Source organism: Tiliqua scincoides, chromosome 2 (assembly GCF_035046505.1).
Source record: "Tiliqua scincoides isolate rTilSci1 chromosome 2, rTilSci1.hap2, whole genome shotgun sequence".
Taxonomy (NCBI): Eukaryota; Metazoa; Chordata; class Lepidosauria; order Squamata; family Scincidae; genus Tiliqua; species Tiliqua scincoides.
In genome coordinates, this window is record NC_089822.1 from 267,022,036 (window position 1) to 267,036,278 (window position 14,243).

Here is a 14,243-nt window from a genome sequence, read left to right on the forward strand (position 1 = left end):
AAAAGTTAAATGTAAGAACAAAGTAAGTTTACAGTATGATTGAAAAAGTTAAAAGAGTATGTGCACAAACCAAGTTAACACTAGGAAATGTTCCCGATGATTAAAATAATTGGGAAATAGTGTGGATTTACAACTAATAACATCTCATAGTATTGAAAACAGTGTTAATTACAATGTTCCTTTAACCCTGTCTTCTTCGAAATAGAAATATTCCCTCTATTAGGGGTGCCTGCAGAGGGCCAAGATGAGTCTCATCTAATTCTGTGTAAACCAGAATCTGTTTGACAAGTCAAAAGTTTCAGTTTACAGGTTTAGTTTACAGGAACACCACCATTCAAAGTTTGTATCCTAAAGGAAAAGAAACAGAGGTGATTGAGTAACAGCTGAAGTTGTGTTTTGTTTTCTTTTGGTTTCCTTTATAATACTGTATGTTGAGATCATATGTATTATTTGTTATATGTTGGTTGAGAAGGTAACTTGCAAATGCAAGAACAATCTATCTAAGTAAATGCTTCCTAAAATATTGAAAAACTCTGTCGCTAACACAAGAAGAAGGTCAGCAAGTTCCAGTGAATTATAATTGTTACAAACAAAAGTACAAATCCACAAAAGTACAGAAGTACAAAAAGGACAAATCTGGGTGAGTTTGTTTTAGAGTTACTGAATTCCTGTATTCCTATTTCTGATAAGTTCTGATATTTGCATGCTTGCAATTCTGGAAAGCTTTAATGTAAAACCCAGTTTTCCACTTTTGTCTTGAATTGATTGAACTGAAGCTTGTAAGACTTTAAATATTAATACCTCATTGTTAGTACTATTGCAGGGGCAATCAGCCACTCAAATAAGCAACTCAGAATGACTCGGTACACAGGGATGAAGGTTCACTGGCTTTTATTGAATTGCATACAATTGGTCCACGGGACTCATGTAAAAAGCATGGACCCCATCTGAACGCTGGTCCTTAACCTTTATACCACACAATACTTTGTCTGAAAATCTAGACTTCCCATTCGCTGAAAGTTTGACATCATATATGGGGCTAACTCTTAATAGGATGTAGATACCATTTACATACAAGATGGAAAATAGGTGGGCAACAAGTGAGCAAAACCATTGATTGGCTCTTATTTACATATAGGTGGGGTTTCATCTTAAAACTTTGCCAAAATTACACAATTTCCAAAAGTTTCCAAAACCAGTAGGGTTCACTGTAACATTATTCCATCCAGCACTGACCCCCACTCACATCTGTCAATCTAACTAGGGACTTCTTTGAGAAAATAGGTTTTCGTACTATCCTCATTAAAGAGAACACACAAACACTTAAACACGGGTGTGAAGAACTTAATTTGGCAGAACTTCTAACCCATTTAGTGACTTCCTTTCAAAGCCTTCCTAATTAGGATGCCCTTACTTGTGCCACTCATCTCATCTCCTGTATCTTTTCTTCTGGGTTTAGTATATTCCCTGTGGGTCCTCTGCAAACCTGTGTGAACCAGAAACTATTAAACTTCTTTTTAACAGTTTTTACTCTATGTCTTAATTCTAACTATTGTGACTAGTTACCTATTAAGGGGTATAGTGGTGTACATAAGTGACCTCTTTTATATATTTTAACATAAAACAAACTAAACTTTCTCTGCATATGTGATTTCTGTTTAACAAACCCTTGTCCTACTTACCTTCAAACATTACATGTCAGGCAAGCTGTTTGGGGCAACTCTGCACCAGCCCCCTCCCCTCTAAACATTTATTTTTCATCTCAGTTGCAATGCACACAGAGGACTCTTTCTTAAGGATAGTCCTGGTTATCTAACTCATGTTCTAAACTCGTCTCTGCAGGTGTCTGTCAAGAACATCCTTGCCAATTCAGATAAGGATGTCTGCAATGTTGAACCCTTTGTCTACTTTTCTGAAAGTTTTTCTAAAATCAAACATTTTGTTTAAGACTTACTTCTAATAATTAGCACTACTATATGTTCCATATAGGTTACACTTTAAAGCAAAGACTAAATATATTCCATGTCCCACATGTGTTTTTCCCTCTTTTGAAAACTTAGAAGAATAAACAAGTGAGTCTTGGCAGCAGCATGCGATAGCCTTGGCCAGCCCTGTGCACCTGCCAAGAAGGAGTCTTATCTTCCTTGTTGCCCTACTCGCTTTCTAAACTCTTAAAGTGTGTAACTTCTGTGAAACTAGCAAACAACTTTTTAAAAATTATTTTCTTAAAACATCTTGTCCCTGTTTTCTGTGCTTCTATGCTTTTGCCAGACTGTTAACCTTATCAAGCTGCTCTTTACCATAGTGTATATGCTATAGTGTTAAAATGACTTTACGGTCTAGGGTCAGAGATCACCGTGCCTCAGTACCTTGCAGCTATAGATTTAGATAGAACAGGTGTAGATAGGATTACCTGAGATTTCCTGGAAACATAGGAAGAAAACTGTGAGGAGGACCAGTTAGAGAGGTACCTGTCTTAATCTGTATGTTCTTATCTTTATATTTGTCTTCAAAGCTTGTAACTTAAAGAAAATCATAACTGTGGGTGTGAGAACAATTGTATGCTGTTATGGCCAGCATGAAGCAACAGACCTAAGTGTTGCCAAAAGTCTCTGGGAAGTTAGCCAATTCTGGGGAATTGCTCAGAGGAAAGGAAGAAATGTGTTTCCTTTGTATGTGAGTCTAAATTGGAATAGAATAGGTAAAGATATTATAGTATTCTAAAGATGAAACTTTCTGAAAGTTCTGAATGAGTGAATTAAAAAAATGAAACTTTCTGTCTTCTGACTGTTATACTATTTACAATGAATCTTTCATTGCTATAAGTTCAATAACATTTGTTCTGCTTTAGAGCTTATTGTTTTACAGGTTCTAACAAGAATACAATAGTTAAAAAAAAGGTTTTTGAGTTATAACACAACAATGTCTGCAAGTGTTTGTATTTGTGGAAAATAATCATAAAAACTTGAGAGTTTTCCATTTGGAAAATAATGATTAAACCAGAACAGAACTGATGGAATTTCCAACTGCAGACATAGTCCGAAAGTGGAATGGATTAAATAAAAGAACCTTTATGACTTTATTTGGAAAGGACTATTAAGACTATTAAGACAAAGTTGAAGCACTATTTTGAACAATATCTTTTTCCTGATGGACCTTTTTCCTAAAGATTGCAAACTGTAGAAGTGTTTGTAATCTCTGAAGTTGTAGTGATGTGATGTCTTATGATGTGTTTTCTTATGTTTGATTTGTATTATGTTTTGTTATTGTGATGTGTGAGTGTGCAAAGTGTTTAAGTTGTATATGGGGTGTTTGAAGTATGAAAAGAACTGTTTATTGTTTTGTTTCAAATCAGTCAAAAGAGCAATAAGGAGATAAATAATCTAATAGGTATATAGAAATGGGTATATAATATAAGAAATATTAAACCAGCAGAAGAAACCAGCAGAAGGAGGTGCCAGAATCCAGGAAAACACCACACTATGGTTAAAATGTCTCCTCTTAAAGAAGCTCTTAAGAAATACTTTCCAAAGAATTCCCCTTTAGTTTAAGAGTGTACAACCACAATAATTATCTGATCTATCACACTTGTGCTATAAGTACTTTGTCTGCTATGTGCTGCATCATGCAAATTGGAGTATCTACAATACACAGTAGGAACATAAAAGGTAAGATGACCAGTTTTCATAAAGTCAAGCTACACTTATATGATATCTCTACATGAAAGAACATTTTCATAATAGATTAAGTAGTAGTCCTATCCAGACTTATTGAGAAATGAATTCACACTTACTAATAAGCAAACATGCATAAGACTGCATTAAGATGTTGTCATATTTCCAAAGATATTCTGTTAAGAATAACAATTCTAACTTGTTACAATATGTTTTATACATTGCACTGTAAATTGCACAATATATACAGGTGTAAAGTGGTCTGTCCTTAATATTATTTGCATCTAAGAAAAGGTTAAAAGATGGAATTTGCATTTCTGGAGTACTTCTTTTGCAAAACTGCTTTTTCTACTCTTTTAAAGAGTGTTTGTAATGTGCACTGAGCATTGTGTCGGCCATATAAAGTTGCAAACAGAATGGCAACAATCTTAAGGTTACTTAAGTCTGAAGGGACTTGAGTTAGCTTGGATTTGTAAAGCCAAGTAAAGGAGCCCATGGAAAGACAGAGAAATAAACAAGGTGACACGGATGCTCTTTGCAATCACTGAAGTGAAAGAATGTAGGAGTACTAACAGAAATGAGAGGAAAATTCTATTGATCTAATTAGATCAAGTAGTAAAAATTGAATATTGAAGTGCTGAGGATATTTCACTTTATCCAGTTATACACATTATATATATTTCTTCTTTGAAATATATCTTCAGTCTACCTACTATTAACGTACATAAAATCACTTAAAGCACAGTCCTAATCAGGTCAACTCAAAAGTGAGTCCTATTTTGTTTAATGAGGCTTGCTCTCAGGAACAAGCCTTGCTTGCTCTCAAGGAAGTATGGTTAGGATTTCAACCATAGTGCCATAGTTTAACATATATACACTGTCACATAGCATGAAGAAACAATGCATCTACACAACCAGAAAATAAGCCTAACAAAGGGGTTCAAACAAACAATAACATGTATATGATCAGACAGCTGTACTTTAAGATAGTAATGTGGCCAAAGATGTTCCATCTTGGCCAAGAAAAAAACAGAAGATTGATGGAGATTTTAGGGTTAACTTCTTTAGTTTGAGAAAAATAATTGAAATTAGAGTCAAGAGAATAACTTGCTTATGAAGAAAGGCTACAGCATCTGGGCCTCTTCAGCCTAGAAAAGAGACGCCTAAGGGGGACATGACTGAGACATACAAAATTATGCATGGGAAGGATAAAGTGGATAGAGAGATGCTGCTTACACTCTCACATAACACCAGAACCAGGGGACATCCACTAAAATTGAATATTGGGAGGCTTAGGAGAAATAAAATATTTCTTTACTTGGCGTGTGGTTGGTCTGTGGAACTCCTTTATTATTAACAAACTCCTATTAATTAATTAATTAATTAATTAATTAATTAATTAATTAATTAATTATTAATAATAACTCCTTTATTATTAACTCCTTGCCACAGGATGTGGTGATGGCATCTGTCCTGGATGCCTTTAAAAGGGAATTAGACAAGTTTCTGGAGGAAAAATCCATTACGGGTTACAAGCCATTATTTGTATGTGCAACCTCCTTGTTTTAGAAATGGGCTATGTCAGATGCAAGGGAGGGAACCAGGATGCAAGTCCCTTGTTATCTGGTGTGCTCCCTGGGGCATTTGGTGGGGCCACTGTGAGATAAAGGAAGCTGGACTAGATGGGCCTATGGCCTGATTCAGTGGGGCTGCTCTTAGATTCTTACTGTTGTTCTCCTCAAAAACAGGATAGGAGGGTCATTATGTCAAAGAGACTTAAAGAAATAATGACTGGCAGAACATGTAGACCATAACTTTCCCTCAGAGAAAATTCCAGGATCTTGTATAACCAAAGTTGTGGCCCAGGAACATTTTGGGATGCAGGGCAGAATGACCTCCTAATTAGAGCCGGGACCATGCACCAAACCTGTCATAATAGGCCCAATAAGGAGGTGGAAGTGACATACAGTGTCACATGGGTAGCTTGTTTATTCCACCTTATTTAATGTGACTCTAATGTGACTCTCTCTTGCACAATGTCAGAACCAGGAGACATTCAATACAACTGAAAGGTGGGAGGGTGAGAACAGGCAAAAGGAAATACAGCTTCTCTTGACCCTGCTGTAATTCATCTATGTAACTTCTTGCCAGAGGATATGGTGAAAAGACCCGAGGGCCTAGACGCCTTTCAAAGGCATATTTAATATGGTTTCTACCCAGTGTGGGTTCTTCGATGAACAATCAGCCCTGATCTCAGCCTAAAGCTCTTTCCACACTCCAAGCATTTATATGGTTTCTCCCCAGTGTGGGTTCTTTGATGCCCAGTGAGGCTTTGCCTCTCACTGAAGCTCTTTCCACACTCGGAACATTTATATGGTTTCTCCCCAGTGTGGGATCTTTGATGCACTGTAAGGCCTGAGCTCTGACTGAAGCTCTTTCCACACTCCAAGCAATTATATGGTTTCTCCCCTGTGTGAGTCCTTTGATGCACAGTGAGATTTGCTCTCGTATTGAAGCTCTTTCCACACACTAAACATTCATATGGTTTCTCACCAGTGTGGATTCTTTGATGCACAGCAAGGTGTGCTCGCTTACGGAAGCTCTTTCCACACTCTAAGCATTTGTATGGTTTCACCCCAGTATGGATCCGTCGATGAACACTCAGGACTGATCTCTGCCTGAAGCTCTTTCCACAATCCAAGCATTTATATGGTTTCTCGCCAGTGTGGATGTTTTGATGCACAGTCAGTTCTGATCTCTGTTTGAAGCTCTTTCCACACTCCAAGCATTTATATGGTTTCTCCCCAGTGTGGGTTCTTTGATGCACTGCCAGGTCTGAGCTCTGACTGAAGCTCTTTCCACACTCCAAGCATTTATATGGTTTCTCCCCTGTGTGAGTCCTTTGATGCACAGTCAGGTGTTGCCTCTGACTGAAGCTCATTCTACACTCCAAACATTCGTATGGTTTCTCACCAGTGTGGATTCTTTGATGCACAAAAAGGCTTGCTCGCTTATGGAAGCTCTTTCCACACTGTAAGCATTTGCATGGTTTCTCCCCAGTGTGGATCCTTCGATGAACACTCAGGACTGATCTCTGCCTGAAGCTCTTTCCACACTCCAAGCATTTATATGGTTCCTCACCAGTATGGATTCTTTGATGCACAGTAAGCGTTGTCCACTGAATGAAGCTCTTTCCACACTTCAAGCATTTATATGGTTTCTCCCCAGTATGGATTCTTCGATGCACAGCGAGGTTTCCTCTCGTATTGAAGCTCTTTCTACACTCCAAGCATTTATATGGTTTCTCCCCAGTGTGGGTTCTTTGATGCACAGCAAGGTTTCCTCTGCTACTAAAGCTCTTTCCACACTCCAAGCATTTATATGGTTTCTCCCCAGTGTGGCTTCTTTGATGCACAGCTAGGATTGCCCTGTGATTAAAGCTCTTTCCACACTCCAAGCATTTATATGGTTTCTCCCCATTGTGGGTTCTTTGATGCACAGCGAGCCTTCCTCTGCTACTAAAGCTCTTTCCACACTCCAAGCATTTATATGGTTTCTCCCTAGTGTGGGTTCTTTGATGCAAAGTCAGGTGTGAGCTCTGACCAAAGCTCTTTCCACACTCCAAGCATTTGTATGGTTTCTCCCCTGTGTGAGTCCTTTGATGCACAGAGAGTATTGTCCTCTGAGTGAAGCTCTTTCCACACTCCAAGCATTTATGTGGTTTCTCATGTTTTGATTTACTGTTAAAGGTTTTAGCACTTTGAGGGGCTTTTCCCCTTCTCTTTCTAGTTTCTTTTTCTGGATCACCTGGAAAGACACTCAAATCCCCACCCTGATGAGCATCAGATTTTTTTCTCTCTTTCTCTGTCTGGCTTCCCTTCTGCTTCTGTGATCTGTCTTCATGCGCAGCTTTCTCACTACTCTGGAATTTTTCATGGGGTCTGAGGTGACAGCTTGTACTGAGGCCCTTTCTCCTCTCATAGCACTTCAACCTTTTCTTCCCTTTGCAGATTTCACTGTGTTCATTAATGTAGGATTCAGAACTGATTGTTTCCCCCTTTTCCCTTCTCTTCCCCTTTGGATGTTCTTGTTGTCTTGGAATTTCGTGGAAATCAGAAACCTGAAGAATGAGCACTTCAGTCCTCCTGACAGTTGCTGGTCTTCCCTCCTGCCTCCTTGATCCATCCTGGTCTCTAAGAGTCACTTCCTCTACATCACGCGAGGCCATTTCCAGTGATACCCAATGTGGCTTCATGTGATTCTCATTGTCTTGGCTGCACCTTCCTGGAACAGAGAGATAATATCTCGATTAGCAACAGAGAAATGGAACCTCCAATGGACACTATTTAGCATATATATATACTCGGAAATAAACCCAACGGATTCAGCGGATATGATTCCCAGGAAATTATGCACAGGATTGCAGCCCTTCCCAGTGACAAACTCTCAGCGGTTAGAGCAGGGGTTCCAACCTCCAGTTCAGGGGCCAAATCCGGCCTGCCACAAGACTTTATCCGACCCACAACAACTTAGATAATGTTTTCCCCAAAAACAGATGGACAGTCAACATGCGCAGTTCAGTCTGCCGCACTTCTCTCTACAAGGCCAAAGTGTGCCAGCCTGGCTAACGCTCACTTTCAATCACCTGCGCCATATGATGTAAGATGCACATAGCATAAATATTCAATGTTAACCTCATCCCTGCCAATAAAACAAATAAAATAAAAAGTCCACATGTTGACTTTTCAGATACGCTGCAGAACGATCACAGTAAGGAAAGAATCATGTTTGCACCTGTGTAAACAAATAACAAACCAGGTTTCCGCAATGGATCGGCCAGAGACTGTGCTGTGCATCGCTGATTTTTTCAGCCCAGTATGTAAAATATACAATGTGGCCCTCCTACTGAAAAGGTTGGAGACCCCTGCTTTAGATGGTCACAGGATAGGGGTCTCCCTCTAGATTCTCTCAGCAGCTCCATTGCTGTAGTAGCATCTGAGAAACCCTGAATCACCTGTTTTGTACCGAGGGCCTTTTCCCTGAACGGTTTCGTTCTTTTGTAAATGACATGGAGAAGGCAGTGAGCTCAGTTGAAGTGGAGAGATCAGGAGTGGATGAATTTCATCTGCCATTCTGCTCAATATCTGATTGCATTGCCCTTGTGGCAGTGGAGCCTTTTCACCAACCAACAAGCAAAAATGGGAGGGGGGAGAGATCGTTGAGAGGTGTCAACATGACTGCAAAGAAAGTCACAAAAAATGACTGCTAGAAAACTCACCACAGTGTTTCTTTCCAAGGTCCCCAAGGGAGGCATGACTGAAACATATAACTGTGTATGGGATGGACGGCTACAGAGACTGGGCCAGAAAGTATCGGAGAAGATGGTCCATCAGATCATCTGGACCCAAACCGTGAAGGACTTATTGACCTTTAAAGGTCACCATCTTGCATTGGGTCCAGAAAGGAATGGACACCCAGTGCAGTCGCTGAAACAGCAGACCAAAAGATTGAAAATGCTTAGCTCCAGTAACCACCCAGGCTGCTGCAATTTGCACTAGTTGCAGCTTCCAAGCCTTCAAGGCCAGACCCACTGGAGTGCACTACAGTAATCCAGTCTTGAAGTCACTAAGGCATGGACCACTGTGGTCAGGTCTGATTGGGACAAGAAAGGCCATAGATGGCATACCAGCCAAAACTGGTCAAACACACTCCTGGCCACAGCTGCCACCAGGTTCTCCAGGGAGAGCTGTGAGTCCAGGAGCAATCCCAAACTGCGCATCGGATCCTGCAGGACGGGTGCTACCCCATTCAGAGAGGGCAGGTGCCTTAGCACCTGCATGGAGGATTTCCTGATCAGCAGGCCTGTCTTTTCTAGAATCCATCTTAATTTATTGCCCTCATCCAGACCCCAACCGCCTCCAGGCAGTGCTCCAGGACCTGCATAGCCTCCCTGGAATGGGATGGCACGGACAGATAGAGCTGGATGACTTCCCCCAGCGGCTATACGTAGATGCAAAAAAGCATGAGGGACAAAGCAGAACTCTGTGGGAGCCCACACTGTAAAGGCCAGAGCCAGTTATGGTGTGATCGGAGTGGCTGTGCGCCGCTCTGAGAAGCCACTGGCTTTTTTGCCTATTTTTTCCTCAAAAAGCAGGAAGGAGGGGGAAGCACAGGTCAATCAACAAAAGACCAGTGGCCACCTTGATGACACTCAGACAACTGAAGAGGAGTTCCAGTATTCACTCGGATTATCATTAAGAATATTTGTGTACCTCTTTGAACAAAAGAGTTCTCACAAGCAGACTACAGACAAAATGGAATTACTAAATGAATACCTGTCCCAAAAGGGCTCACAATCCATAAAATACGCAGAGAGTAGCATAGTTAGAAGAGGTGCAAAGCACTCAGTTTTGCAGGAGCATCACCCTGCTGTTCAAGCATCCCCTCCCCTTTGGAGCCATGCCAGGCTGAACTCAGAATTCAGTTAGACTGAACTCAGAATCTTCTGCATGTCAAGCGGCTTCTCTGCAAGGGAGCCACACCCCCCTCCCTTAAGGAACTTTGTTACTTTGGAAACTTCCCATCCTGGCATTTGCTCCCCATTTCTCTGCAGAATCACTGGTGATAACACTAACAACAATCCGTACTTTTTAGCATCTAGGGCAGTGGTGTCCAAACTTTTCAGTTAGAGCCACACTGTATATTTTACACACAAAAATTCACTTTTATAAATGAATGAATGAAATTTAAATGAATCCATCAAAAGCAAAAATATCAGCAATAAAAAATATTTTAAATTGTTGCAGGCTGGAAAAAATCTTGTGCCCCCTGATGTGCCCCCAGGACACAGTTCGGAGACCCCTGATCTAGGGAGATGAAGCAAAGGGGTGCTGACTTACCCAGAAAAGCCACGTTCTCCAGATTCTCCAGCATCACTTCTGCATACAGGGCCTTCTGGTTGGGCTCCAGCAGAGCCCACTCCTCCTTGGAGAAAGACACAGCCACCTCCTCAAAGGACACCGGAGCCTGAATGAAGAAAGGCACAGATTATGTCTACCCAAGACACATTTCAGAGACTCAAGGAGGGGAAACCTGATGTTTTCCTGCAAAGCTCAACCCTTTGCATTTCTGCAATTTAAAAATGCAGTTGAGTTTTTAAGTTTGGTTCATTAGAGTAACAACAAAGAACAAAAAGCATTGCACCAAACTGCTGCTTCCAGAAGACCCCCATTCAGTCCTTCCTCAAGTCACAGAGCCCCCTGCCAGATCTTGGAGACCCCTCCTGCACACCGCAGAGGCAGGCAACTCTGTGACACCTCAATCCTTGTGGTCTGTGTAGTTTTCACAGAATCTGGGAACTGGAGGGTCCTGCTATGTCATCCACTCCAATCTCCTGCTCAGTGTAGGAGCCAGAGCTAGAAGCAAGCAGCCAGCAGACGGTTGCTCTGAAGGCCGCCAGCAAGGGAGAGCCCATTTGCACTGCTTACTAACTGAGTCGACTGACAGCTGTCACCTTTTTTAGCAACTGGGGCTGAAACCAACTCAGCATGTGCTGGGTTCCCTTTGAAGGGGAGCAAAACCTTTTTGTAAAGGACAGCTGGAGAAAGTGCCTCTGGGCATTTGCAGATTGACTTATCCTTCCAAAGACAACACTTCCTCACCCATCCTAAGACTTAATAGCACCTGGGACTCAACCTCTGCTTGTCCACCTAGAGCGGCAGCAGAGCCATAGACAGTCCTGCCTGAGCAGTGGTCCAGGGCAAGATGGCAGGAAGGCTCTCAAAGGAGCAGGAGAAGCTCAGTTTCTACATGGGGGCAGCCTCTGGGAGAACAGCACATGCACAGGGATGGCTCTAGCCATCTCCAGTTCTTGGGCACAGTGCTGTGTGGAAATAAGCTCTACTTAAGCTATGCAGGCCCAAAACAGTTCACGATGCTTCCTACAGTTACGTCTTTGATTCATAATGAACTTTCATTCCTGCCTCTTTCTCCAAACCGCCCGGCTGAGCTGCAGAGTATTTAGAGCTGCTTCTGAGACAGTCGCTGTGAGCAACCTCCATTCCTGCAAGCAGAGGAGAGAAGGAGCCCTGCCCCTCCTGACTCCCGCCAATGTGATCAGATGATGCCAGTCAAAAGGGGCGGCTGCCACTTGCACATAAGGGCACTCCTGATGCATTCCTGTGGAATATTCTACAAATGGGCACCCCCACATCTTGCAGCACCAGAAGCAACAGGAGAGGAAGAAGCAAAGGAGGCAGCCCCTTCTGTCGCCGCTCCCTGCAGGCTTCCCTGGTCACCTGCCCCCTACCTGAGCTGACTTCACAGCAGCTGGCCGTTCTCCAGCCCACAGAGGAGGCGACCCAGAACACGACGCAGAGGCCGCTTCACTGCCTGCAAGAGACAGAAGGGAAGACTTTATGCCTCAAACTCATGTAATATCTAAAAGTTTTTCTTCTGGGCCCTAATCGGATCTTCTGCCTGTTGACAGAGTCTGAGGAGATAGCAGGAATTCCTTCTTCTCACAGCACATCATTACTGCCCAGAAGGTGCTTCCCCAGATGCGGCAAGTCCTGTGAGCTCAGCTAACCTGACAATAGGATGAAACGAAGGCATAGAGGGCAGGTCTAGCAGTGTCCTAAACAATACATGAATCTGGAGGGAGGGTGGGATGGTAAGGGCAGGGGGGCTACTGCCTTTAGGCCCTGCTTCTGCCCAATTACAGAGAGCAAGATATGGGCTGGTCTGCTGCAACAAGCAGGTGTTGGGAGGCAAGCTGGCAGTATTGTGCCCTTGATTTAAAAAGAATTAGGGGGCAGTGGCTTTTCTTCCACAACTGTTTGTGTCATTTAACCCACTTCAATATAGTTATTGTACTCTACTGTTTCTGTCTTACTGCTGGGCTGCATCAACCAAGGCAGACTCCAGAGCTTGAGCAGTGATAATTCCCCCTACTCAGAACTAGTCAGACCTCCCCTGAATACCAAAGGGGTATGATATTTTAAGGACAGTGATGAGCTGGAGTGAGTTCAGAGGAGGGCATGGAAGCATCCACTCTGCATTCAGCTTTCAGCTGGTCAGAGCATGCGTGTCTCACCCCATGGCACGGTCTCTGGGAGCTGTGGGCTTCCCTCTCCGGAACAAGGGGTCTGCACTGTTTCAAGGAACTCCCGCCATTGTGCTTCCCACTGCTGCATCCTGCTTCTACCTGATTACACTGACAGCAAGACACTGCTGCAGGAAGCAAGTGTTGGGTGGCAAGATGGCAATAGTGTCCTTGATTTAAAAAGAATTAGGGCAAAGTGGCTTTTCTTCCACAACAGTTTGTGTCATTTAACCCACTTCAATATAGTTATTGTACTCTACTGTTTCTATGTTACTGCTGGACTGTCTCAACTGAGGCAGAGTCCACACCTTGAGCACTCTACATTCTCACTCTGCTTTCAGCTGGTCAGAGCATGTGTGTCTCACCCCATGGCATGGTCTCTGGGAGCTGTGGGCTTCCCTCTCCAGAACAAGGGGTCTGCACTGCTCCAAGAAACTCCTGCCATCGTGCTTCCCACTGCTGCAATGACAATCCCTCTTCAGGTTCCTGCTTAACGTGAGGTGGCTCTGCCCAGTTCAGATGCTGCAGGAGAGCCCCCATCCGGGCTGCAGGGGAGAGGTCCTCAGGTTCTGCCAGCCTCATCCCTGGCTGGAAACTTTCTGGTTCCTCTTGCTCTGTTCTCAATCCCGGCTTCACATGTTCCTCCAGTGCAGGCTGGAAGCGGAGACCCAGAGCTAGGAGTCCTCCCGCTTGCTCCACAGCCATTTCCAGGCAGAAGGGATGCTCCCAGCTTAGCTCAGTCCATCCGCCATTGACAGCAAAAGTGGACAATAAGAACTTGCAGTTCTCTCTGGGGGGGGGGAGGGTGGGCAGTGGTGGGAGGAGCTTCCTCAGCAAGGCTTCATCACATGGGGTCTTTGATCAAAGGGAGGAAATTTTCACCTTGATGGAAGGAGGTGCTGCAGGGAGGCAGTTTACCCAGTAAAGGGATTCTGAGCACCCACAGCGATCCTGTTCTACTAGGTCTGTTGCTGATTCTTCCTTTCAGTACTGAAGATGCAACACCTAATGAAGAGACAGAGAGTTATCTTAAAGGGGTTACAGGAAGACAAAGCAGAAAACATCAGAAATACACAAAGCAAGTCCAAGTGTGTGAGAACTCACAAAGTTCCCCAAGGATGATTAGTAGTGAAGTCACAGCAGAGACCAGATGCCAAGTCCAGACCAGGACAGGAGTGCCACAGAGGCCAGGGTGGAGGGTCCTGGGCTTAGAGGTGCAGATCCGTTACCAAGAGGCCAAGGGACCCGTAGGCTCTGTAGATGGCTCTGCGTGCTCTTGGTGGCTCCAGCCTCCTTGCCTTCCCCTCCATGTTGCTCTGGAGGCCTGGGATGGCTCTGAAGGGGAGAGGAGGGGGTGGGGCTCCCTGAAAACTAGCGCTCTGCATCCCTCTGCCTCTGCCACTGAGCCAGCACCTTCTCTGCTTCTCCCCCTCATCCAGGTGCGTGAACCAGACACAGTCTGTTGA

General features: G+C 43.4%; 2 protein-coding genes across 2 annotated transcripts in view; one reads left to right on the top strand and one right to left on the bottom strand.

The window, feature by feature from the left end:
• LOC136640313 (zinc finger protein 665-like) overlaps positions 1 to 14,243 on the top strand; it is a 131,133-nt gene that overhangs the window by 100,363 nt on the left and 16,527 nt on the right. The gene's annotated exons all lie outside the window — the stretch shown is intronic.
• LOC136640346 (zinc finger protein 665-like) lies at positions 875 to 13,517 on the bottom strand. The gene is made up of 4 exons (XM_066615406.1): positions 13,143 to 13,517; positions 11,983 to 12,065; positions 10,574 to 10,700; positions 875 to 7,958 (listed from the first exon to the last, which is right to left on the bottom strand). Exons 1-4 carry the CDS (start codon positions 13,480 to 13,482, stop codon positions 5,887 to 5,889), a joined length of 2,622 nt encoding a protein of 873 aa, XP_066471503.1. The 5' UTR covers positions 13,483 to 13,517; the 3' UTR covers positions 875 to 5,886.

What these genes read in the sequence shown, in the direction of transcription:
- LOC136640346 (XM_066615406.1), bottom strand. Translation starts at nt 13,482, where the DNA reads ATGGCTGTGGAGCAAGCGGGAGGACTCCTAGCTCTGGGTCTCCGCTTC. An exon ending in CCCAGAGACCATGCCATGGG is followed by an intron (nt 12,066 to 13,142) that starts GTGAGACACACA and finishes TGTCTCTTGCAG; the next exon opens with GCAGTGAAGCGGCCTCTGCG. An exon ending in CTGCTGTGAAGTCAGCTCAG is followed by an intron (nt 10,701 to 11,982) that starts GTAGGGGGCAGG and finishes TTCTTCATTCAG; the next exon opens with GCTCCGGTGTCCTTTGAGGA.